Source organism: Sorex araneus, chromosome 2 (assembly GCF_027595985.1).
Source record: "Sorex araneus isolate mSorAra2 chromosome 2, mSorAra2.pri, whole genome shotgun sequence".
NCBI classification, from domain to species: Eukaryota; Metazoa; Chordata; class Mammalia; order Eulipotyphla; family Soricidae; genus Sorex; species Sorex araneus.
The window spans coordinates 52,207,438-52,232,775 of NC_073303.1; the positions used below are offsets into that span (position 1 = coordinate 52,207,438).

General features: G+C 63.0%; 1 protein-coding gene across 2 annotated transcripts in view; it reads right to left on the reverse strand.

The window, feature by feature from the left end:
• Window positions 1-25,338, reverse strand: part of BACE2 (beta-secretase 2) — a 55,915-nt gene that overhangs the window by 14,778 nt on the left and 15,799 nt on the right. Inside the window, exons 2-8 of one of the 2 annotated variants that reach the window (XM_055127373.1) lie at window positions 14,798-14,886; window positions 8,473-8,689; window positions 7,073-7,193; window positions 6,238-6,372; window positions 4,103-4,194; window positions 1,212-1,361; window positions 296-464 (exon numbers count right to left, since the gene is read on the reverse strand). In XM_055127373.1, the coding sequence (XP_054983348.1) occupies window positions 296-464; window positions 1,212-1,361; window positions 4,103-4,194; window positions 6,238-6,372; window positions 7,073-7,193; window positions 8,473-8,689; window positions 14,798-14,886 (973 nt within the window). Of the gene's footprint in view, window positions 1-295; window positions 465-1,211; window positions 1,362-4,102; window positions 4,205-6,237; window positions 6,373-7,064; window positions 7,194-8,472; window positions 8,690-14,797; window positions 14,887-25,338 lie in introns of both variants that reach the window. The other variant, XM_004602331.2, reaches the window with a different exon arrangement.

Genomic DNA, 25,338 nt, shown 5'->3' on the forward strand with positions numbered 1-25,338 from the left:
CCCAGGGCAGTGCCCGGGGACCCCGGAGCACCAGGGGTGCAGACTTGCGTGTGAGGCGTGCCTCCCGCTCTCCGTCCGCGCCATCTCCCGTCATGCTGCAGTGACAGACGCTGGCGGATGTTTCCCTGGGCCCAGCCCCGATGCCGGCGGTCTGGGCTGCCCCACAGCCCCGCACTCGGAGCCACGCGGCTCTGCAGAGATGACGCACGGCGGGGTGGGCGCTGGCGAAGGCCTCCCGCCCAGAGCCGAGAGGACGCAGGACACTCTGGGCCGCCCCTCCCGGGCAGCCCCTTACCTGCGCAGGGGCTGGCGGCGAAGCCCACCCGCTTCCGCGCTCGGTCGAAGACCACGTAGAAGCCCTCCATGACGGTGGCCCCCAGCACCAGCGCGTTGCTGGACGGCGAGATGCCAAAGCGGTAGCACTCGTAGCTCAGGCTGGATACCACCATGGGCTGGATGTACAGCTGTGGGCGGCAGAGACGGGAGTCAGGCCCGGCCCCCGTGGCAGGGGGGGCGCCAGGCGGGGCTGCCTTGCCCCTGTGGGCGTGGGCCCTCCTGGGCAGGACGGAAGCCGGGTGCCCGGGGAAGGAGGCCGTCAGCCTTCACTGGACACTCAGTATGGTCCAGGTTGGCTGGGGAGAGAGCACAGAGGCTAAGGTGCTTGTCACACACGAGGCCAAGCCTGATTGGACCCCTGGGACCACATATGTCACTTGAGCACAGAGCTGGGAGTGAGCCCTGAGCACAGAGCCAGGAGTCAGTCCTGAGCACAGAGTTGGGAGTCAACCCTGAGCACAGAGCTGGGAGTCAACCCTGAGCACAGATCCAGGAGTCAGCCCTGAGCACAGAGCCGTGAGGGAGCCCTAGCACAGAGCGGGGGTCTTACGAGGGCTGGGTTCTCCACAGGGAGTCGGCAGGACACACCTGGACCAGGAGGGTGTCCTCCTGTCTCTATACTTCCTGGGAGGGGGTGGCGGTGGGCCCCACCCCGAGTGCCCTGGGCCTCGTGTGGACGCTCCGGGCAGGACACGGAGGCTGGCTGGACACCAAAGCCCCTCCCTGCCGTGAGCCAGAGCCCGCCGGGATGAGGGTCTCCCCGTGCCTGGCCCAGCGGGAGCCCCGGCCCTTCCCGAAGGCCGCTCTGGGTGACAGTCCCAGGGCACTGGGGGTGTCGGGGGCCCGGCTGGGTGTTGGGGCCGGGGGCACCGTACCTGAGGCAGGATGGTGATGCGGAAGGAGGTGCTGGCGTTCTCGCCCCGAAGGTAGACGGAGATCTTGGGGAAGTAGGACCAGGGGCTCTCCGAGTTGGTCCAGCAGGCCAGCTGGGAGCCCAGCCAGAAGCCCTCAGAGAACTCCGGAATCTGCACGGGAGCGGGTCACAGGGCAAAGGTCACAGGCCTGGCCTAGCTCACAGACGCCCTCGGGGAGACACAGCTGACCATGTGTGTGTGTGTGGGGGGGGGGTGGGCATCTGCGTCAGGATTCACTTGACTCCAAAGGCCTCCGCCTGGGCGCTGATCACCCCACCCCCGGCAGGTGAGGACACCTAAGTGAAGGCCCTAGAAGAGGCGCCAGAACCCCGGGCTGGTGAGTTTGCCCTGGGTGAGAGCCCTGAGTGTGCTCCGCATCCTTCTGCAGGGCCCCCCACTTCTGCTTCCCAAATCAGCAAATGCCTCCTCCTTCAGGAAGTCCTCCATGACTACGTCTTCCTCTGAGAGGTGGGAGTCAATTGTGCCTCTCTCCTCCTTGGCCCTCTCTCTGGAGCAGTTAACAGGCAGCGTTACTGGTCTGAGAGGTCAACTCCTGTTTCCTCTCCCCCCGGCACCAGGAAAGAGTTTTGGCAAAAACAAAGGGCCGAGAGCCTCTCACAGGGACGGGAGGATGGACGATGCCACCAGCACTTGGTGTCGGCTGGGGACATGCGGGGGCGGGGGGGGGGACACAACAGCTGGCTGGGCTGGAGGGGGGCTGGGGTGCTCAGGGAGGGGCTCGTGTCTGGGCCCTGCCGTGGCAGATGACTAAGGCCTCCGGGACATGCTGAAGCTGGTGGGGCTCCGGGCTGGGGGGCCGGAATGTGGGGTCAGGGGATCAGGAGCCAGAGTGGACGTCAGGAGCTGCCCCGGGGTGAGGCGGTGAGGGGGACCCCCAGAAAGGGGTGGGGGAGGCGGGAGGAGAGAGAGGCATGAGGCTGAGGCGCGGTGGGTGGGCTGACTCCGGGGGCAGACGGAGAAGCCGGGGTCTGCGCTGCGCCCACCTGTCCTGGCACGGAGCAGCTTCTGCTTCCTCTTGGGGGTCTGCTTTTGGGGGCTACGCCATGATCTCCGGGCTCTGTGCATGGGGGTCACCCCTGCAGCGCTCGGGGGAAACTGAGTCAGACTCTAAAGTCAGTGTCCCGCATTTTTATAAAAGCCCAGTCTCCCGGGAGTGGGGTCCCAGGGAAGATCCCTGTGCTGGGGGAGGGGCCGCCTCGCTGCACCCTGGAGCTCAGGGTCACCCCAGGGCCCAGCACACGGCAGGAACACGCTCCAGCCCACTGCTCCGTGGACATGCCAGAGTGGGAGGCATCGGCCGGTGGGGGTGGACACAGCGCCCCTAGTGGGCCCTGGCCAGTACAAAGATCAGGCAGGGTCAGGCGGCCCAGGGGGTAGGGCACAAGCCCAGCCTGGCGAGGCCCTGAGTTTGCTCCCTGGTGCCGCCCCCAGCCCAGGGGCCACAGCTCTGCAGCCTGGCCCAGGAGGGAGAAGGGGGCCGGGAGACAAGGAGCCAGCACCACGGCCGCCAGGGCCTCTCCCGCAAAGCAGGCGCCCAGAAGGAGCGAGCAGGAGGGAAGGGCCTGCCTCAGGGGCAGGGCTGGGGCGGGGGGGTGGGAGGGATGCGGGGGACACTGGTGGGGGGACGGTGCTCGCACATCGCATGACTGAAACCCAAGCATGGAAGCTTGTGACTGGATCTCATGGCGACTCGATAAAAAAATGAAAAAGGAAAAAAAATTGAAAAAAAAAGGAAAAAAGAAGGGACCGTGGGCAGACGAGAAGGAAGGAAGCTCAGACCCGGGCTCGCGCAGCCAGCTGGCGGCCCCCTCCCTCCCTCCCTCCCTCCCCCCAACCCCTCCCAGCCTCCTCCTGCGAGCACTGAAATCAGAGCTTAATTTTAGAGGCGTCTCGGCTGGCGTCACCCTGCCTGCCACCTCGTGGCTCTCTGTGCCGGTGACCTCACGGGTGTCAGCGACAGCCCCGCAGGGCCCGCGCTGGGGGGGTGGGGGGAGGCCCCGCGTGCCTCTGGCCACACACACCCGCCCCCGGACGCTCCGGGCCTCGGGGTTCTACTGCTGCGGCAGCGCCCGGCTCGGGCACGGCACCCTCCAGGGTCTCTGCCGCCCGCCGCAGCGGTGGCGGCTGCCCTGAGCCCCTCGGGCTTTCCTCGCCCCCAGCCTCTCCCCAGCTCTCGGCGAGTTTGGGCGTCCGAGGCAGGGCCTGTTCCTCTGCCCTGTGACAAGGCCGGCTTCACATCTGCCGGGATTCCCGGCGGGAACCGGCCACGCGGCACCAGCCACGCAGCCGTGCACTCCGCAGGAGAGGGGCGTGTGGGGTCCCCGGCCGGGGCTCGTCACAGCCTCCCAGGGAGCCGAGCGGACCAGCCGAGAAAGCCCCGACCTGCCGAGGGCCCAGCCGTCCCCCCAGCCCCGACCTGCCGAGGGCCCAGCCGTCCCCCCAGCCCCGCCAATGCTCACGGGCACAAACCCGCAGCACTCAGTGGACGGGGCAGGAACCGCAGCTGATCCCACCCAAACTGGCCGCCCATGGGGTCTGCAGGCTGGGGCACTGCCTTAGGCCCTGACGTGTCTAGGGTCCCCAGAGAATTGGGCCTCGGGGTATCCCCGGCAGGGCCGAGAAACCGCAATGACTGCGGCTCGTGGCCCTGACTCCTAGAATCAGGCGGTGACTCACGGGAGAATGAGGCCCAGCACTGTGGACGGGGGCCACAGGAGGAAGGGACCCGAGTACATGTTGCTGCCCGCCGCGGCACCCATGGCTAGGCCCTGGGTGGACACGCCGCCCCCTGCCTGTTCGGCCCCCACGCCAGCCGCAGCCCGCCCACTCACCAGGGACGTGCGTGCCACGGCCTCCACCACGGCGTCGAACACCTTCTGTGGCAGCCGCAGCAGCGTGGTGCCGCTGTCCACGATGGCCTTGTCTGCGTTGTACTGGAACAGGCGGGATGAGCACAGGGCAGGCCACGTGCCCGGGACCCCACCCGCCGCCCTCCAGAGCCCCCCATGTGGGCGGGCACCCTGCCACGGAGGCCCCAGGGGAAACACCTTCTCCCACGGCGGGGAGGGGGAGAGAACGGGCTGTGGGCCACTGTGCATGGGTGAGGGGGCCTGGATACACACACCGCATACACGCACTCACGTACCATACACACATATGCACTCATGTTCCACACACTATACACACAGCACACAGTACACCACATACATGGACACATGTACACACCATATATACATGCACATGTATTCCTCACAGCACACATTATACCTTACACATATACACACACCATATCCATGCACACACATGCACCACACTCATGTGCACACATATACCACACACTACACACAGTACACATTCCATACACATACCACATACACACACCATACACATGCACACACCACATATACACATGCACACATATCATATGCACACACTCCAAATACATATCCACACACCTACCTACATCAAATGCACATCACATACATATACACACATTCCCACATATATACAGACATAACCACACCAAACATATATATATATATATACACTCATACCAAGCATAGAGATCATATGTATGTCCTAATATCCACACATGCATTTTACCACACATCACATGCACCAGAGTATACACACACCAAACACACGTACACATACACCCATTCCTACATATGATATATACACACATTTACCACACACATGCCCATACATGAACCCTCACAATACCCCACATATACACCCCACACATATATGACAGTGTATGTGATATGTAGACATGCCATATACAGATACCATAGCAGGCTGTGCAACACACACATACTACATCATACACAGCACATCCACCCAAACACAGCTGCACATACACATACCACATGCACACATATATACCACACACAGGCAGAGCACACACAGACATACCACAAACACACGAAACTCATGTGCACAGCACACACATAAATGGGGCACAGCACTCAGATCCATGCACACACCCCACCACATACATGCACATATCCCAGCACATCCCAAACGGCACCATACAATGTACACACATGTTAGCACACACCTGCCCTTGCACCGTCTGTGGTTTTTCTGAGACCCATCCCTGGATTCACTGGGGACCATAAGAGCCTGGCTAAGTGGACGCTGGGCTGACTGGAGTGAAAGCACAGCAGGGAGGGCATTTGCCTTGCACGCGGCTGCCTTGCACGCGGTTCAATCCGCAGCATCCCATAGGGTCCCCCGAGCACTGCCAGGAGTGATTCCTGAGTGAGAGCCAGGAGTGACCCCTGAGCATTGCCGGGTGTGACCCAAAAAGCAAAAAAAAAAAAAATGAATGTCAGGAACCCGCGGTCAGCGAGTGGACGGTCACACCCTGGCCCCAGCAGTGTCTGCATGTAGCAGGCTGGGCTGTGTGGGGCAGGAGGGAGCACGTAGGTGCGTGGGACAGTGGGACAGTGGGACTCAGTGTGGTCAGCTGCCCTCCGGGAGCGTGGCAGGAAAGGGCTGAGGGCAGCGTGGTCCGAGGGATGGGGCGGCTGGCTCCAGAGCCTTGGAGCCCGCGGGTGGCTCTCGTCGGGGGAAACGTGTGCGGGGAATGGGGCGCCGGGGGCGGGGCAGAGCTGGGGATGGGGCGGGGTTCCAGGGGCCCATTTCTCATCTCTTGTGGATAAGAGCCGCTGGCTTCAGCCGCATGCAGGGGCTGAGCCCAGCGGCCGGGTCGAGGACGCCCCCTGATGCCCCCCGACGCCCCCCCTGACGCCCCCCTGATGCCTCCCCTGACACCCCCCCTGACGCCAACCCCCTAGGGGGCCAGTGGCTGGCAGGAAGCCACAGCGCTCTGGGTGAGGGAGTCAAGGCCAATGGAAGGGGCCGTTTGCTGTAAGGACCCTCTGATCTGCCCCACATGAGCCCTCAGGCCCCCCGAGGCCGCCAATAGCGCCCCCCCCCGCCCGGCCCACGCTGGCCTTACCTCCCTGCAGTCCAGGTGAAGGCTCTGGCCTCCGATCTCCAGCTTCAGGATCTCCACCTGGTAGTACCACTCCTCCTTGATTGGGGTGTACCAGATGTCTCCCGTGTACAGGCTGGGCTCGACCCCGCCCAGGACCTGGGGGGGCAATCATTCGCAGGGTAAGGGGGAGGCCGACAGCACCCCAGCAAGCCACACGGCCGGGCACGGCCTCCACCGGAGCCTCCCGGCCCCCCGCCTCTCCCCTGCTCTTGAGCTGGGACTGAGTCGTTCTCCAAAGGTCAAACTCAGGACGTGCTCCTCTCCGCAAGACGCCCCTCGGGTTTCTTAGGGAGCATGGAACATACGGCTCAGAGACAGCTCTGCTGTCCCTAGAGAAGCACAGTAAAGCAGCGGGTTACACGGATGGAGAATCGCCGAGTCCCGCGAACAAGAGCGGACGACTCCCGCGCCCAGGCCTTCCTGGGAAGCAGGACAGAGACTGCTCCCAACTTCCCAGTTCCACTTGGTATTCAAGACCCCGTGCGTTTCCCCTCAAACCCTCGGCCGCCCTGCCCGGGAGGAACGGGGAGCAGAGACGGGGGCGGGCGGAATCCAGGCTGCCGGTTCTTCCTGCGGCTCAGCCCTCTGAGGTCTGGGTCAGGGCCCTGGGGGGCACAGGCCCCCCCAGCCCCCCACAGAACTCTCCAGAAGCTCCAGTGGAGTCTGGGAAGTGCTGAATGGCAGGGGATGGCCCTGCCTCCGTGGTGACCCACCCCTGGCCTGTGCCCCCCCACCCCGGGGCCCCACCCACCTGCGACCTCGCCCCTTGAAGACTAAAAGATACCCACAAGACTACCTCCGTTGGTACCGGTGCCAGCCACGGGCAGTCCCGCCCCGCACATCTGCATGGAGAACACGTCCGGGATTTCTGCCTGGGTCACCAGCGAGTCGAAGAACGTCTCCAGGGAGCTGGAGGGCTGCGGGGGAAGGAAGGGCGCGGACTCAGCACACCCAGTGTAGACCAGAGTGGATGCGCCAGTGTAGACGCCAGTGTAGACACCAGCACGATAACATTTTGTTTTGTTTTGATGCTCAGGGTCACTCCTGGAGGGGGGCTCAGGGGACCGTTGGGGATGCTGGGATTGGAACCCGGGTCGGCTGTGTGCGAGGCAGAAGCGCTCCCTGCCCATGACACACGTTTACACCTGACTTTTCCCATAAGCCAAACCACCACCAAGCTGGTGATGAGGCCAGCGGGCCAGCGGCAGGAGCACTGCCCACAGCAGCAGCCACGGCGGGAGGGGGCCGAGGAGAAGCGGATCCTAGACCGGGAGGGAACTGAGTCTCGCAGCGGCCCTCGCAGCCCCAGCCTCTCTTGTCTGACTCGGGGGAAAACCCCCGCAGAGGGGGCCATGGCAGGTCCCACCCGGGACACAGCCTGGCTCCACTGAGATCTCTGGTCTGGCTTCGGGGTTCAGTGCGGATCCCTGGGGCCTACGTGGGGCCCCCGAGCGAGCCAGGAGCCTCCCTGCATGGACACACACTGCCCCGGGCAGGGGCGAGTGTCTGCAGGACCCCCCGCCTCTCCCTCGGGAGAAGGTCCTGGACCCTCCGAGAGGGCTTCCCAGGTAGGTCCCAGACCCGCTGCTGGTCCCTTGGTTTTGCGGGTGTCAGCTGGGGAGCTCTGGGGTGACACGGAAGCCACAGGGGGCCTCTGAGCCCACGGGGCCCCTTCCTGCCCCGTCAGCGCCGTCCTCACGGGATCGTCTGGGCCATGAACAGTCCTTTCCTTCTCGTGCCCTAAGGACTCTGCCCAACCAGCACCCACTAAAGGAATCCGAGTTCGGGGCTGGAGCGATAGCACAGCGGGGAGGGCGTTTGCCTTGCATGCAGTCGACCTGGGTTCGATTCCCAGCATCCCATATGGTTCCCCTGAGCACCGCCAGGAATAATTCCTGAGTGCAGAGCCAGGAGTGACCCCTGTGCATCTCCGGGTGTGACCCAAAAAAGCAAAAAAAAAAAAAAAAAAAAAAAAGGGAATTTGCGCTCTTCAACCTACTGAAGCTGTAGGGAAGAAGGACACACACCCGGCTGTGTGGACACAGGCCCTGCAGGAGGTTCCAGACGCAGCCCCTGGCCTCGTGACCGTGGCACGCAGATACAACCGCCTGTGGCCTGAGCTGGCCCAAGGCCTGAGAGTCCCTCCAGCAGCCCCGTGGCCGCCCCGTCCTGTGCCTGGCCCCTGGCCCCGCTCACCTTGGCCAGGGCGGCGTAGGCCAGACCCAGGATCCCGTTCCACTTGATCCCCGGCAAAAAGAAGTTCTCGGACTCGGAGATGGTGGCCACGTTGATGAGGAAGGAGCGGTTGAAGCCTCTGGGGATGGTCACCACGTCCTCCCCGACGGCGCCCGTCCAGCTGCCCTGAGTGTACTTGACGGTGACGTCAAAGCCCTTGGGACGGAAGGTGCTGGACCTGCGGCGGGGACAGAGGGAGGTACACTGGGCTGTCCTGGGGGCCGTGTCCACGCAGGGCGGCCTGGTGGCTAACACGGACGCCTGCTCTGGGCGTGCGGTCAGAGCCACGCTTGCCGCTGGTCACCAGCACGGCGGGACACGGGGTGAGAGGACAGGACAGGGCACTCGGGGGCAGGGGGCAGGGCACATGCGTAGTACATGCCTGACTTGGGTTCGACTCCCAGCACCTCCCGGTCCCCTGGCGGTTGCCACGTGTGGCCCTGAGGTTCTTCTTGGGCACTGCCCAGTGACCAGGCGATTTCCAGCTCGGCTGGCTCTGACCACCTCCTCGGACTCTAGTGCTGACCGCTGCACCACTGGCCAGTGGGGAGTCTGGGGAGCGCCCCAGGGGCCTCCTGACCCGCTCTTTTGGGAGGCCCTCCCCAGAGAGAGGCAGTGGGCTGAGCTGTGCCCCTGGGGGGCACTGCCCCAAGCGGGGGTCTACCTGCCTGTGCTAACCTGTGACCCCAACAACCAAGTCCAGTACCCGATGGGCCACCGGCCTGCAGCAGCAGGACTGAGACTTATCCACAGCGATGTTATGGCTGAAGACCGAGACGTCTCCCTCGGGACTCCCACCCCCTCACCCCCCACTTGCAATGACCCCCAAGTTCACGTGCCTCCCTCTGAGAAGCAGGGGCGGGGGGCATGTGAGTGAGTGAAAGTCTGGGCGCAGGGCCACCCCCAGGGTGTGGACCGACAGCCTCAGCCGCAGGGCACCCCAGAGACAGGACCGTGTGGGGACACTCCAGACCTGGGGTCCGAGTCAGGCCGGAGCCACCCTGGGGCCGGGGGCTGAGGACTGTGCAGAGGATGGAGCAGGGCAGGGGACAGCAGGTGGCTCCACCGAGCCTTGGGTGGAGCCATGGGAACATGCGGCCCTGGGGGCCCGGGGCCAGCCCGCCCGGGGGTGTCCCATCCCATCCAGTGATTGTTTTGGTTTTGCCTTTGGGTTGCACCTGGCTCTGCACTCACAGGTCTCTGTGGCGGAGCTCGGGGGACCGTATGGGACGTAGGGGATGGAACTCGGGTTGGCCACGTGCAAGGCCAGTGGCCGCCCCGCAGTAGAGTAGCACTGACCCCACCGACCAGCAGTTCCTGCACACATCGGAGTTTGAAAACCAACTGGACCACGTGCAGCATGGAGGCCACGGGGCGGCTCTCGGCAGCCCTCAGGAAGTGCCCCGGGAAGTGCTCTTGGGAAGTGCCTCTGGGAAGTGCTCCTGGGAAGTGCCCCCCTGGAAGTGCCCTGGGGAAGTGCTCCTGGGAGATGCCCCCCAGAAGTGACCCTGGGAAGTGTCCTCGGGAAGTGCCCTTGGGAAGTGCCTCAGGAAGTGCCCCTGGGAAGTGCCCACGTCCCAGTGCCCAGCCCCGGGCTGTCTGCTGTGTGGGGGTCTGACCTGTGCCCCACCAGGAAATCCTGACACACACCACAGGGGGCTGCTGTAAGGGTCCAACAGGCTCCTCTGGGGCCTGGGAGTAGAGTCACCCCAGGGATGAGACCACCGTTAGCTTTTGTATCTTTCTTTGAAATTAGATTTTTAATTTCAATTTTATTATTTTTTATTGAATCACCATGAATGACAAAGTTACAAAGATATTTAATATCAAGTTTCCAGCACACGTTGTTTCAACCCATGCCGTCCCCGGTGCCCGCAACCCTCCACTATAGTCCCCTCCCCATGGCAGGCACATCAACCCCCGCCATTGTCCTAGTGTCCCTCCCTAAGTTACACTCCCCCCGCGCCTCGACCAACCCAGCTTCCCGCTGAGACCAGGTCTCCTGCTCTTGGCTTGTATCTCTCTTAAGCTTTAAAAACGTGAATGTTCGCCATCTCCCAACCCGAGTAGCTGGCTGGTCCTCCACATACCAGCTCGGGCAGGCACGGGCTCTGGACACGAGGGCAGTAGACTATAATTGAACACGACGGCCACTCAGTGCCTCTAGTGCAAGCTACAACACCCAAAAGGGAAGAGAGAACAAAAGGGAATGTCCTGCCCCAGAGGCGGGGTGGGGGGCGGGGTGGGGGTGGTGGGAGGGGTGCTGGGACCCTTGGTGGTGGAGAATGGGCACTGGTGGAGGGACGGGCACTTGACCATCATATTACTGAAGCACAAGCACGGAAGTTTGTAAATCTGTAACTGTACCCCACAGTGATTCACTAATAAAAAAAATTGTTTGGTGGCCACAAAAAAAAAATGTGAATGTTGGGGCAGGAGGGAGAGAGCAGAGGGAAGGCAGAGCTGCACAGAGCCAGCACCTGTTGGGTCCCCGGTACCACTCAGCCCGAGCACTGAGCATCATCGGGTGCACCCTCGGGTCCTCACACCCAATGGTCTGCCTGGTGGGCTGAGAATTGCGGGAGGGGCCCTTGGGTGCCTGGAGGGCCACTGGAGTCCCCCTAAACAGTCCTTAATTCAGAGGCCACGCTCCTGGACAAAGAACTGTGCTCTGCTCTAAGCCACAGTGCTCTATTATAACAGACACAATGCCCAGGCAGAGGGAGGCGGTTCAGTCAGTTAGGGTAAGACCATACAAAGGAATATTACACAACACAGAAAAAGCAATATCCTAAGACATTTTCATTGACTGGAAAAATTTAAGCAAAAGGAAAATTTGTGCATATGGCAGAACCGCCATTAAAAGTTCTTTAAAAATAAAAAAAAAAACCCGAATACACTGAGTCACCTCCGACAGGTGGCACTTGGGAGGGGAAACACTCATTTTCATGAGCAGTGGGGCACCCCGAAGTTGACCTATTTTCTGGGTCTCATGAAGATCCACAAATCAGGTGCTGTGCTTAACTACAGTAGGTTTCGAAGGACTGGCATTTCCCACACGTTCTGTGAAATGTGTAACGCATTTCATAATCGGAGAGGGAACTTATTTTTAAAATGTCTGGCAGACAAATTTTGGAGACATTTAATTTATTCTCACTTCGAGCGGGATGTAAAACATGAAGCGTGGTTAGCACGACGACGACGGGCTCTTGGGGTTCATCTATTTACTGTCTGAATGGCACCAGCCGGAGCGTGAGCTCAGGGCGCGGTCAAGAACCCGGCACACCCATCTCCGGCACACCGGCAGCCACGCCCACAAGCCACCCCCGGCGGCGCCAGGTAATCGGGTCATGGGCCACCATCCAGATTGCGTGTCCTTCTCTCCTGGAAGGGAGCAACGGGACGCTCACCACAGCCAGGCTGACAGACCCCGCGCCAGGCTGTTTCACTCGGGGCACCCCACAGGGGGCGGGTGAGACCCCTCCCCGCCCCGAGGGACCCAGCCCAGCAGCCGGAAACCTCCAGAACCCAACCCCCGCCCTGCTCACGGCCACCCTCCACACGCTCAGGCCGAGCCTCACCCATGAGTGAACCTTCTCCTGGACCTCGAGGCCGAGCGACACCTCACAGGACACGCCCGACCCAGACTCCAAGAGCACTGCACCACACTCGACGGGACTCAGAGTCAGAGCAACCAGCCTTAGAGGGAAATGCTATATTATTTCGGTTCTGCTTTGGGGCAGGGGTTGGGGTTCGGGATGGAAACACCCGAAATGTGGTGATGGGAAGGTGTCATGGTGATGGGACTGGTGAATTACCTTATAAAAAATAAAATAAAAAAAATTAAAAAAGAATGGGCGCAGCCCAGATGGGGGCTGGGCAACGGGGCAGGCACGGGCTCTGGACGCGAGGGCAGTGCTGGGCACGGAGCCCCAGTCCACGCCACGGAAATACTGAATTATTCCGCCTCGCTGGACGTTGTGAGGGTCAGAAACAGGAAGGTGCTCGTGACTTGGGGTGCTCAGAGTCTGGGGCCGGGGGTCCCGCAGGGCAGCAGGAGGCACTGCTGGAGGTCCTGTCAGACCCTGGCGGCCCCCGCACACGGCACTCGAGTCCAGGGCCTCGGGCCAGCGCAGACAGAGCCGGAACAAACCAGGGAAAGATCCTTCATTTCCCGAACATGCACGGGGGCCGGGGCGAGGGGGGCACCCATGGGCGGCTCCAGGCCCACCTTCCTGGCCAAAGAGGGAAGAACAAAGAGGGGGACAAAGGCCCCTCCCTCTGAGCCACCGAGGGGACGTTCTCGTCTGAAGGGGGTGACAGGCGCAGTGAGGAGCAGCCACCAGACACACTTGAAAGCAGAGCCGTCAGCGCCCCAGGCCCGGCCCAATTACTGGGCGATGTTCCGAGGAGCAAAGAGCCTGAGCAGCTGGGGGGAGATGCGGGCCCCCCCGCCACTGCCCCGGGAACCCCATTGTCACAGAGCCTGATCAGAGGCGAGCAGGCCTGCAAGCATGGCAGGACGGGGGCCGGCGCAGCACAAAGCATTAGTCAGACCCGGAGCGGGGACGGGACGTGCCGGCCCCTACGGGGCCCCCCCGAAACTGCTTCGGAGGGCGCCAAGGGCCTCAGACAAGCCTCCGAAAGGAGAAGCTGCGGCCGGGAGGGCGATGGGGGCAGGGGCCGAGTGGGAAGGCCGCGGGGAGAGGGGCCAGGGCAGGATGGGAGCGAAGGACGGGGCTCCCCACCTCTGCGGGGACGCAGGAGAGCACTGTGCGGGGAGTTCTCTCCCGGAGAGGCAGCTCTGAGGGGCTGGGGTCTCGGCTCCTTCAGCAGAGCTGCTGGGCGGTGGCCCAGGACTGGCCCGCACACTGCCCGCCCGCGGGGGGTCTCCTGATTTGCTCACACCAGAGGTTGGGGAGGCCGGGGGGGGGGGGCCGTAAATCAGCAGGTGGGCGGTCTCGGCCACTGACCCTCAGCCTGGGAGGTTCCCACCTGAAGCCAGGAGCCCAGAGCTCCGAACACGCGACCTCTGGGCGGAAACCAAGCCCCCTCCCCTGCGCCAGCCCGAGCACCAAGTCCTCCTGGCAGAGAAGCGCCCGCGAGCAGGGGCGGGGCACGGGGAGGCTCAGTGCCCGCACTCCTCACCCTCCCGCCCTTCCCCTGCAGCCTCAGCCTGCCAGCAACAGGGCTGGCCACATGGGACAGCAGGCAGGAGACGGCCCCCACAGGGCTGACGCTGCACAGACCCCCGACTCTGGCGGTGGCACTCTAGCCTGACACAAACACACATACCTACAACACACGTGCATGCACACACACATATACACACACACGGGCCATGACAACACAGAGATGACACACCAACACACGCATGCACACACATGCACATTGTATGCACACAGCTCTCTATAGACCCATTTCTACAAACACAAACACAGCCACGCATGATCCCATGGTCACATGTATACACACATTCTATGCATAATGTAGACACAAGAATATGGGCATGCAGCATCCTACATGCATACACACAGACACACACATCCACACAAACATATACACAATCAGATATACGGTTACATAAAAATGTTTTCACAAATGTCTACACACACAAATATAAACATATTCACACACAATGTATTAGTCACTGTCACTGTCATCCCGTTGCTCATCGATTTGCTTGAGCGGGCACCAGTAACGTCTCTCATTGAGAGACTTATTATTACTGTTTTTGGCATATCCAATATGCATGGGTAGCTTGCCAGGCTCTGCCGCGCGAGCTAGATACTCTTGGTAGCTTGCCGGGCTCTCCGAGAGGGGCGGAGGAATCGAACTCGGGTCGGCTGCATGAAAGGCGAACGCCCAACCGCTGTGCTATCGCTCCAGCCCACACAAATATGATATAACTATAACACAATACACACAATATCACAGCAAACACACACATATGTTCACATACACAAATACATATACACGGATGAACTCACACATAGTTACAAACACATGTGCACATGCAATGGACAAATATACATAAAACTATATAAATGCATATACTCAGACAGCACATTGCACGATACGCAGACACGTTTACACCTACACACATGAGCATGCACGCATACACGCGTGCCCACGCACAATCACATGCACACACACAGCATCCGCACAAACAAATGCACACGTGCACAGACACGGGGATGGTCTCTGGCTGTGTTGCCCTCGTGGGCCCGCAGGTTGCTCCTTGGTGCCCCCAAACACAGCCAGGCCCGCAGGGCCCCTCACTCACCGGTCGCTGTCAAAGAAGGACTCGATGTAGGCGTCAGGGGCTCCGGCCACGGCGAAGTTGCTGCTGCCCGTGTCCACGAGGATCTGCAGCTTCATTGTCCGGGAGGAGAGACAGACAGACAGACAGACGCGGTCACTCAGGTGAGGCGCTCGGAAACAGCCGCCTTAGGGTGACAACCAGGGCCAGCCGTGTGCCTCGGGGGAGTACCCGGGACGGAGCCCTGGGACAGCTGTCACCCGGGGGGCTGGCGCGGCAGCCCAGCATGGAGGGCTCTGGCCTTGCCCCCTTCCGACCGTCCGATCCCCCAGCACCACCGGGAGTGACCCCTGAGCACACAGCCAGGAGTCAGGCCTGGGCACTGCTGGGTGTGGCCCCCCAAACACGGATGTAAGAGCCGTGGCATGGATTTCTGGGGGCCGGAGTCTGCCCGGGGACTTGTGGGCAGGGGCGAGGTGAGCCTTTGGTCCCCACGCACTCAGGAGCAGATCCCGGGCCCTCCTTCCCTAGGCTGCCCTGGGAGCCACCGGGCTGCGGCTGTGTCCTACAGGGGTCACCCCACTGCCTCTCCGCCAGACACCCTGAGGGCACCGCTCCTACCACACCCCCAGGGCAGCCTCCACGGGCATCGCCTCCAGTTCCCAGGAGGCTTCAGGGACACCCCGAAAAACTGCAAACTCAGCAGTGCCGCTTACCCCCACGCCAGGCTGCCTTCGCCCGGGGCACCTCGGAGGGGGGGCGGGCGAGTCCCTCTCCTGCCTCGAGAGAACCCCGCGGCTGTCAGCTCCAGAAACCAGTCTCCACATGCTCGCGGCTGAGCTTCACGCCCTCACACACACCTGCGGGTGAATCCGCTGAACACCCAGGTGAGTGGGTTTTGTGACTGAAACCTCTGGGCTCTCGGAGTTGGGGTGGGCCCCTCCCCCATCTCGCTGTGCGTCTGGCTTCCTGGCAGCCCGTCCAGGAGCTGCCTCTGGGCGCCACATCAGCCCACTCACTGGCCAGGACCCAGAGACTCACGGATAGATCTCAGAAGAGGGCAACACGCGCTAGCCATGCCTCTGGGCCCCCTAATCACCATCCAGCTAAAGTCTAACTCCAGCTCTAGCACCTTATTTAAAATTTTAGAATCCCTGGAGCGTGTGGCCGCTTTCTCGGCAGTGTGGCATCTCATACTTTATGCCACCGACACACCAAGAGTAGCACACGGCACTGATGGGGTGTGAAGTGGAAGGCAGCTGATATACACATATATATGCATATATATTAGCACAAGGCTTGACCTGTAACAACACGTTAGTGATCTATTAGGCGGGGCTTAATGACTCCAAGGTGAGGTACAACAATTTTCACACACTTTTCCTCTAAGGAAACCTTTTTGATTATTTTTAGCGGGTTATTCATAACCAGCAATACAAAATAAATTAGTTAGCATCTGCCTTTGGGGCAGGCTTGGGTGGAAGTGGGAAAATTAGAAATAATGGTGGTGCAAGGTGGTAATGGTGGTGGGAAGGTGTTGAAATATTGAATGTAATAAATTACTGTGAACAACTTAAAAAAAAACACACAACCCTGCAAACTCTCAGCTTTTCAAGTGTCCCCAAACAGAAGACAGAAAATGTGACGTCTCTGCCCGCGCCCTCCCCCCCCAGCTCTCTCTCCAGGCTCCTGGGGTTTGTCCTGGGGTTCTGCTCACCGGCTTCGCGGGGGCCTGCCCGGGACAGCAGTGCCGTCCCTATCACGTGCTTTGCTTCCCAGGAGTGGCGGGGTGTGTGTTTGCGTGGCAGGGTTCCGGCCTCTGCCGTGTGTCTGACCATCTTCCGGCAGCCACGGGGGAGACCACGGGGGAGATGCCTCTGCCAGGCACCGCCCACTCAGCGCCCCGACTGGCCCGTTTCCCGTTGCAGGTGACAAAGAACAAGGCTGCCACAGACATCCCCGCAGAAGTCACCGCGGGCGCTGGCAGGCGGGCTGAGACCCTACCAGGACGTGTGCGGGGCAGCTGCACTACTGCTCCAGCCTCCCCGACTCTCTGGTTTTTTAGTTGTTGTGAAGTTCACATGGCTGGTAGCGGCCACAGGCTGAGAGCCCTGTCCCTGCACGGCCACCCGCAGGGAGTGTCTGGGCGCCCCTGACCAGCACCAGGTGTCCGGCCGTGAGTCTCGCCCACCCCCCAGGAACCGTCAGCTCCGCTGTCCGAGTCACCCCCACCTGTAGCGTCCAGCCCTAGCTGGGCCGGGCCGGGCAAAGCGGGGTTGGCAAGGGGACAGGCCAGTGATGTAAACTCGACGTGACCAGACCACCCTCTGACGTCAAGACCCCTTGTAGGATATGCGAGTATTTGGCAATGAAGTGAGTGCCCACCGGCTGTCTCCCGGGCTGGTTTCTCCGAGCACCCGTCACCCTTCACCCCACGTCTGCCCGGGAGCGGTGCACAGCGTGTCTGGGCACGCTGGGGAAAAACTGTTCCCAACGGCTTTGATGCCAACACGTTACTGCCCCTTCACACCACTCCAGAGCCCAAGACTCCCACTCCTGCCCTGCCCCTCCCCTCGTCACTCCTCGTTCCCACCTGTCCCCTGCACTCCCGCCACGGTTTGTGTCCTCAGTCTGCGAGCCCAGGCGGGGTTATCAGGCGTCTGTCCCGTGCTGGGCTCTCCTGCCAGCACCGGTGAGCGAGACGCTCTGGCACCCGCCCTTCGTCCCGGCTGTTCTGTGTAACACAAGGGCTCCAGTTCCGTCCCAGTGGCGCCTTTCTGGGTCAGATCGCAAGGGTGAAGCTGGCTGGGCAATGGGAAGAGGCTTCCATGTGTCTCACCACCTGCTGGAGAATCCTCCCGGGGGCGGGCAGTTGTCTCCCCTCCCGCTCCCGTGCCGGGTCCTCTGACCATGTTAGGAGTGACCCCTGGCACGTTGCCAGGCGTGGTCCCCGGGCCAGAAGCGTCTGTCTCTCCCTCCCTCCACCCTTCTCCCCGTTCCATTGCCGCAGCCTGAATGTCGGCTCCGTTCCCCCTGCGGCGTGGGCGGCGGCAGCCTCTGACCCGGCCCTGCTGGTTGTGGGTCTTGGCTTGGGGTTCTGGTGGGGGACTCTGAGCGCCCCCTCAGCCCGGGGCAGGCAGGGCGCTGCGTGCTCCCTGCACTGGCTCCTGGCCAACTTCCATGTTTGTTCCGCCAACAAGCGGGAGATTCTTCCAGGGAAGAACAGGAGAGGCCGTGCTCTCCCCCGGGTGCGGAGAGCAGATTCAGGAAGCGCAGACGAGAGGCACGCGGGCCGTCACTGTGCACCGGCCACGCTGCAGCCACTTGGCGAGGGGCAGCGAGCAGCTTCTGGGCAGCCCCTCGTGCCGCCTGCCGCCCTGGCCTCAGCAGGACGACCCGTCCCCCAGAGCGAGGTCCTGGGACAACAAGTAGCTGCCAGGGGCTGCGGGCACAGGAGGGCGGGGCCTGGTGCCGGCCAGAAGCCGCCAGAGACTCGGGGCCCCCTCTGGCCCTCAGGCTGGTGTGTTCCAGGACCGAGCCCCCCAGGGAGCCATCAAGGATCACAGACTCAGCAAACGAGAGAGGAGAGTCGGCGAGAGCGCCCTGCGCCAAGCTCCAGCTCGCCCGAGCTCTGGCCAGGCCGTGCTCACTGCCGCATGCCTGGCGGTTCCGGGGAGGAGGTGGCAGCAGAGAAACGCCTGTGAGCTGCTTCTCCGTCCCGGGCGGGCGCCCAACAGTGCCCAGTGCCCAGAGCAGCCCCCACAGGACGGGCTCTGAATCCCCCAAAGTCAGCGTAAGCTCTGGGACCTGCCGCCCGGTGAGGGTGGGCCTGGAGACGGCCTCGCACCACGGAGGGACCCCCCGAGTCCAGAGTGTGGGGTTGCAGGGGCCCCGGGAGCCCGTGGGGGGGGGGCTGCGGGCAGGGTGCCCTCCCCTGAGGGCATTGTCAGCTCATGCTGCTGTGACCACACTAACGAGCAGAAATGACCCTGGCCAGAGTGGGCTCTGGGGGCCCGATTCTGAAGGCACGTGGTGTGCTAGATGCTCCACCTGCTCTAAACAACCACGCCTGCCGCCTGCCTGCCACCTGCCTTCCTCCTTCCTTCCTCCCTCCCTTCCTTCCTTCCTTCCTCCCTCCCTTCCTTCCTTCCTTCCTTCCTTCCTTCCTTCCTTCCTTCCTTCCTTCCTTCCTTCCTTCCTTCCTCCCTCCCTCCCCCCTCCCTCTCTCCCTCCCTCCCTCCCTCCCTCTCTCCCTTCCTTCCTTCCTCCCTCGTTCGTTCCTTCCTTCCTTCCTTCCTTCCTTCCTTCCTTCCTTCCTTCCTTCCTTCCTTCCTTCCTTCCTTCCTCCCTCCCTCCCCTCCTTCCTTCCTTCCTTCCTTCCTTCCTTCCTTCCTTCCTTCCTTCCTTCCTTCCTCCCTCCCCTCCTTCCTTCCTTCCTTCCTTCCTTCCTTCCTTCCTTCCTTCCTTCCTTCCTTCCTTCCTCCCTCCCCTCCTTCCTTCCTTCCTTCCTTCCTTCCTTCCTTCCTTCCTTCCTTCCTTCCTTCCTTCCTTCCTTCCTTCCTCCCTCCCTCCCTTTCTCCCTCCCTTCCTTCCTCCCCTTCCCTCCCGTCACTTCCCTCCTTTTTTTTAAAATGTTATCTTAATTTTTTTAAACTAAATATCCATGAAACAGACCATTACAAAGCTGTTCGTGATCAGGTTTCAGTCATACAAGGATCCAACAGCCGTCTCTCCACCAGTGTAAATTCCCGGCACCAATGTCCCCCGTTTCCCTCCCACCATCCCCGACGGTCACCTCCCCCTCCCCAGCCTTCCTCTGTGGCAGGCACTTTTCTTCTCTCTCTCCTTTTGTGCATATAGTTTGCAACACAGGTACTAAGAGGTCATTCGAGTTTGATTGGGGTTTCAGTATTTTTATTACCCTTCCCTCCTTCCCTGTCCCTCCTTCCCCTTCCCTCCTTCCCCCTTCCCTCCTTCCCCCGTCCCTCCTTCCTCCCCCATCTCTCCTCTCCCCCTTTCCTCCTTCCCTGTCCCTCATTCCCCCTTCCCCCCTTCCCCCTTCCCCCGACCCTCCTTTCCCCCTTCCCTCCTTCCCTGTCTCTCATTCCCCCCTTCCTCCTGTCCCTCTTTCCCCTGTCCCTCCTTCCCCCTTCCTTCCTTCCCCCTTCCCTCCTTCCCCTCTTCCCCCCTTCCCCCTCCCCTCCTTTCCTCCTTCCCTCCTTCCCTGTCTCTCCTTTCCCCCTTCCCTCCTTCCCCCGTCCCTCCTTCCCCTTCCCCCTTCCCTCCTTCCCCCTTCCCTCCTTTCCTCCTTCCCTCCTTCCCTGTCTCTCCTTCCCCCTGTCCCTCCTTCCCCCTTCCCTCCTTCCCCTCTTCCCTCCTTCCCTATCCCTCCTTCCCTGTCCCTCCTTCCTTCTTCCTTCCTCCCCCTTCCCCCCTCCTTTCCTCCTTTTCTAAATGCAGTGCTAAGGACCAAACCCAGGACCTCTCGCCTGCGAGGACCCCGTGTCTGCACCCTCCCCCAGCTGGACTCACTCTCTGGGGGAAAGCAGTTCCGGAGTGACCATCCGCCCCTCGGGATGTCTCAGCCTCAGTGGTCCCACCCCGTGGAAGGAATCCTTGGCCTTTGGCGCCTGGTTCAGCCTCCTCTGCCCTCCTCTCCCCGGGGAAGAATGTCAGCCCGTGGGCGGGAGGAGCCTGGCTGTCACCCGAGACACCCCACTCACTCTGTGCCAGGAAGGCCAAGATTTCTGGGGCACGGGCACGGCGGAGTGGGTCTCTTCTTAGGAACCCCCAAGCCACACCCCACGGCCGGGGAGAGCAAGGCGGTGCCTCCCGCACCCTGGGACTAAGGTCTCAGATGCAGCGTCCTCCTCGGGCCGCCCAGGCGCACTGTGTCCGAGAAGATGCCGGGGCAGGAAGGGGGGAGGAGGTGCGGGAAGGGGGACCTGACCCCTGAGTCTGCCTCCGAGAGTCCCGTCCCTCTCAGCGGGGGAGCTGCGCCAGAGCTAACAGCCCCCCCAAGGGACCGCTGCCCACCGCGGGCGCGGGCGGCCAGGAAGGCAGCGGCTCGTTCATTAGCCCCGATCACCGGGACTCGCACCACGACATGCGCTGCTGGGCCGCTCCCGGCCAGCCACGGCTGCGTGTCCCTGCGGCAGGCCGTCCTGTCACTCGGGCAGCCACCCAGCGGGAGAGGCCAGGCGGCTAATCAGGCTGACCTTCCGCCTCCACACACACGACCACTGTCCTCGCCACCACGGCCCCGCGACCGGCCCTTTCTGGGTCCCACGTTCTCCCCTCCCCCGTCTCGCATCCCGCCAGGCCTGGCCCGCCCACCCGCACACACGGCCCCGCCCACCGCCCACAAAGCCCCGCCCACCCACCACAGCCCCGCCCACCCGCACCCACAGCCCCGCCCACCCGCACACAAGCCCCGCCCACCCGCACACAGCCCCGCCCCCACTCTGCCCTGCTGCACAGGGCAACCCTCCACGGAGGGCTGACCACACAGGCCACTCCCACCCCGTGTCCAGGGAAGCCCCAGCCGGCATCCACGAACGCCCAAGTCACAGGCACTGCAGGGTCCAGCTGGCCGCCCCCTTGTCCACTCTCGGGGTGGAGAGAAACCGCCCAGCAGGGGCCGGAGCGATAGCACAGCAGGGAGGCCTTTGCCTTGCATGTGGCCCACGGCCCCAGTACCGCCCCGCCCCCGGGGTTCCCCGAGCCCCGCCAGCCCGCCAGGAGTAGCTGCTGAGTGCAGAGTCGGGAGCTGCCTCTGAGCATTGCTGGGTGTGGCCCCCCAAACCAAGGTAAAATGAAATAAATAAAATAAATCTCCCCAGCAAACGAGGCAGCCCCCAGAGAACGGCTGGTGTCTGCTCCGGGCTGCGCAGGCCAGCTGACCTTTCCCCTGTGCCAAAGATACTGTGGACGGACACTTGATGCTGATGCCAGGCCTGAGACTCTCCTGCTAGTCACACACACACACACACACACACACACACACTCACACACACACACACAGAGGAGTCTGTTGTGTTACAAAAACCTTGCCCCATCTCAAATGGTGGACCCCAAATGCTCCTGGTCCCTTGGTGACCCCCCACACCCACCCGGCCGCCCCCTCTCCCCACCGCAGCCTGAGTCTCCGAGTCATCTCATCTCCCTGGGCGCCGCTCCACACACAGGTGACAGCTCCCCGAAAGGACACTGGGAGCAGCACTGAGCCTCCCGGGGGAACTGCCCAAGGTCTTGGGAGCTTGGGGACGAGTCACATTCACCGCAGACAGCGAGGGGGCAGCCCAGACCCGGGGCTCCGGGGCGTCTCCCCTCCCCGTGGGCAGCCGCACCCCTGGGTGTGGTCCCACCGGGCGCTGGCCCCGGTCCTGGTGGCTGCCTCCCTGCAGCTTCCCTCGTCCTAGTGTCAGGGTGCTGGGGATGGGCAGAGGTCTGTCCTGGGGGGGGGCAGGAGGCTGGGGGGAGGGGCAGGGGGAGGGTCCTGGAGCCTCCTCTAGGCCCCCTGTCGCCACACCCCAGAGAAAGGCGAGGGACGCTGAGGCTACACGACTGTGTGTTTGTGCCTTTCTAAGAACTGCACCTCCGCCCCTACACACACACACACACACACACACACACACACAAACACACTTGTTGCAGACCCGGGTGGGCTGCTCCTCCGTCCATCTCCCCTTCCCTTCCTCCCGCTGCCCCGTGGCCGGGGCTCAGATGCTCCTGGCCACACCCGCCCATCATGCCCCGCTCTGCAGCCCCTCCCACTGCCCGAGCAGTGCCCCCCAGAGAGGCTGCAGGAAGAAACACTCGCCGTGTTCCTCGAGAGACCTTCCCCGGCTCAGCCCCGCCTGGACTCCCCTCCCGGAGTGGCCATGCGGCCTGCTCCTGGCCTCCCCTGCCTGGTCTGCCACAGCTCACTGCCCCCATCTGCCACCCCCAGCACCGGAATCCGCCAGAGGGTCCGGGCAGCGTGGGTCACGCCTTGTGTTCAGCACCACGGACAGCGCCGGGTCGTTAGCAGCTGCTCAGTGAACCTCTGAACTGCATGAAGGAGTTGGCCCCGGCCACCCTGGGGTGACCAACGGAGAGTGAGGGTGTGTTCGGGCCGAGCCACAGTCCAGCAGGTAAAGCACTTGCCTTGCACGCGGCTGACCTGGGTTCCATCCCAGCGCCCCCGAGGTCCCCCAAGCCCCGCTAGGAGTGATTCCCCCAGCGCGGGGCCGGAGGCAACCCTGAGCGCGGCTGGTGTGATGCCGACATGTGAAAGGGAGAGAGGAAGCGGGTGACCTGTGCACGCTGCTGGTCACTCACGGGCTGGCCTAGAGGAAGGCCCCAGAGCCCTCGCCTGCCCGAGACTGGGAGGGGGCGGGCTTGGTGAGTGACACTCCCCCCGTTGGGGAGCTCGGACACCGCCTCCCCCCATCCCACGCACACCGAGATGTCACAGCAAGATTCCACGTAGCAGTTGCCCAGCAGGCTGCAGGGTGGCCGGGCTCCCACGAGCTCTGGCTGGCCCAGGCGGTCCTGTGCCGAGTGCAGATGTGGCCTCACGGGGTGGGGGGCCAACGTGGGGGCAGAGCAGTGGGCGGGAGGCCAGGGCACATGCACAGGACAGCCCCATCCGCAGGAGCCCGGCCGGCTGTCTGCTCACACATCTGGAAGAGGTGGGGGCTCTCTCCCGGGGTGTGGGGGGCAGTGGCACTCCCTGGGGTCTGTAGGGGGGTGGTGTCTCCCTCAGGGGTCTGTGGGGGGTGGTCTCTCCCCTGGGGGCCTGTAGGGGGGGTGGTCTCTCTCCAGGGGTCTGTGGAGGGCGGTCTCTCCCCCAGGGGTCTGTAGGGGTTGGTCTCTCCCCCCGCCCCGGCTGGGGGCAGTGCACTCCCTGGGGGTCTGAGCTCACATTGGCTCCACTTCCCCCTGGAGGGTCCGAGCTCCTCACTGTGACAGGACAGGCACAGCCTGCCTGGGCCCAGGGGCGTCAGCTGGTGGGGGGAGACTGGCCCTCTCTCCAAGGGGCCATGCAGCTGCCCCAGGGGCTATCGGTGGACCCTCTGTAGGGGGCCGGCTCCTCCCCTCCCTGGTCCTGCTCCACCCGCCACCCCGGGGCCTCAGGAGAGGGGGAGCGGGAGGTGGCTGGGGTCCGAAAAAGCCACCTTGGGTGCCGCAGAGAGCACTGGGCTTGGAGGAAGCCAATCGAGCCTTCGGGCAGGAGAGCTGCTGGTCGGCCCTCGGTGGCGGCCACGCCCTGCTTGCTGCCCCTGTGCGCCCTCCGGCTGCCAGGCCTGTCCCCCAGCGTAGGACCCCCACGCCGCTGGACCCCACGCACAGGCCGTGCCTGTCGCGCTGGCCTTCCTGAGCCCCGCCCTCGCAGCCTGCTCGCACACTGCCCTCGGGTGGGCGCTGCCGGGAGGGCGGGCAGGGGTGGGGGCAGCGGGTGGGGGGGGGCAGCGTCCTCCATCAGCAGGCCAACAGGGAGGAAAGCGAGCGGACAGTCCCCAAGGCGGCTCCCTGAACACGTGCCCTGACGGGCAGCCCATCTGCCGGCCGCTGGCAGTGGCTCAGAACAGGAAGCCGCGTCCCGGCCCAGCAACGGGGCGGTTTGCCCAGTTATTCCGGCGACGGTCGGCTCTGATCGTGTTAATCGAGCCTTGGAGCACTGCGATCCCAGAAACGGAGCTCGGAGCTTGTTTCCTCACACAGTACTGTCAGGGGCAGCCAGAGTGACTCCACACGGCGATCCTCACAGGCTGCCAGTCAGCAGCTCAGAGAGGGAGGGAGGGAGGGAGGGAGGGAGGGAGGGAGGGAGAGGGAGAGAGAGGGAGGGAGAGAGGGGGAGGAGGAGAGAGGGATGGAGGGAGAGAGAGGGAGGGACAGAGAGAGGAAGAGGGAGAGAGAGAGGGAGGGAGAGAAGGCGGGAAGAGAGAGGGAGAGAAAGGGAGAGGGAGAGAGAGAGGGAGAGAGGGAGGGAGGGAGAGAGGGAAAGAGAGACAGAGAGCAGACAGAGAGACAGAGATAGGCAGAGACAGGCAGAGATAGAAAGAGACAGAGACAGGGAGAAAGAGAGAGACAGAGAGACGGGGGCACAGCAAAGGCCTTCTCGGGAGGTGTGCAGACATTGGGGGCTCGGCTGAGAGACCCCATGACACAATGGCGCTGAGCTCCACCAGGGAAGGGGCAGGGGCCTGTGACTTGCCTGGCCCGGGAGCCCGGGGTCGGGCGGGGCCGGGCCCTTCCTTGGCTCAGGTCGCAGGTGGATGGCCCCGGGGTCCCTGAGCCAGGCCCCTCCCAGCAGAACCCTTTGGACAGGTCCTGACCCCACCCTGACCCGTCTCTGGGAGGGGGCTGCGCCGTGGGGGCACTGGGCGCTCAGCGGGCCTTGAGGGGGAGGGAGGGGCCCTCGGCCCTGCATGCAGCCTCTGCTCGGCCTGAGCGGAGGCAGAGCCCGGAACAGACCCCGACCCGCCCTCCCGCGCTGAGGGGCAGGGCCGGCGGAGACAGCACAGGCCTCAGGCACCCGCCCGCCTCGCCCTAGCCCGGTTCCAACCCGGACACTAAAC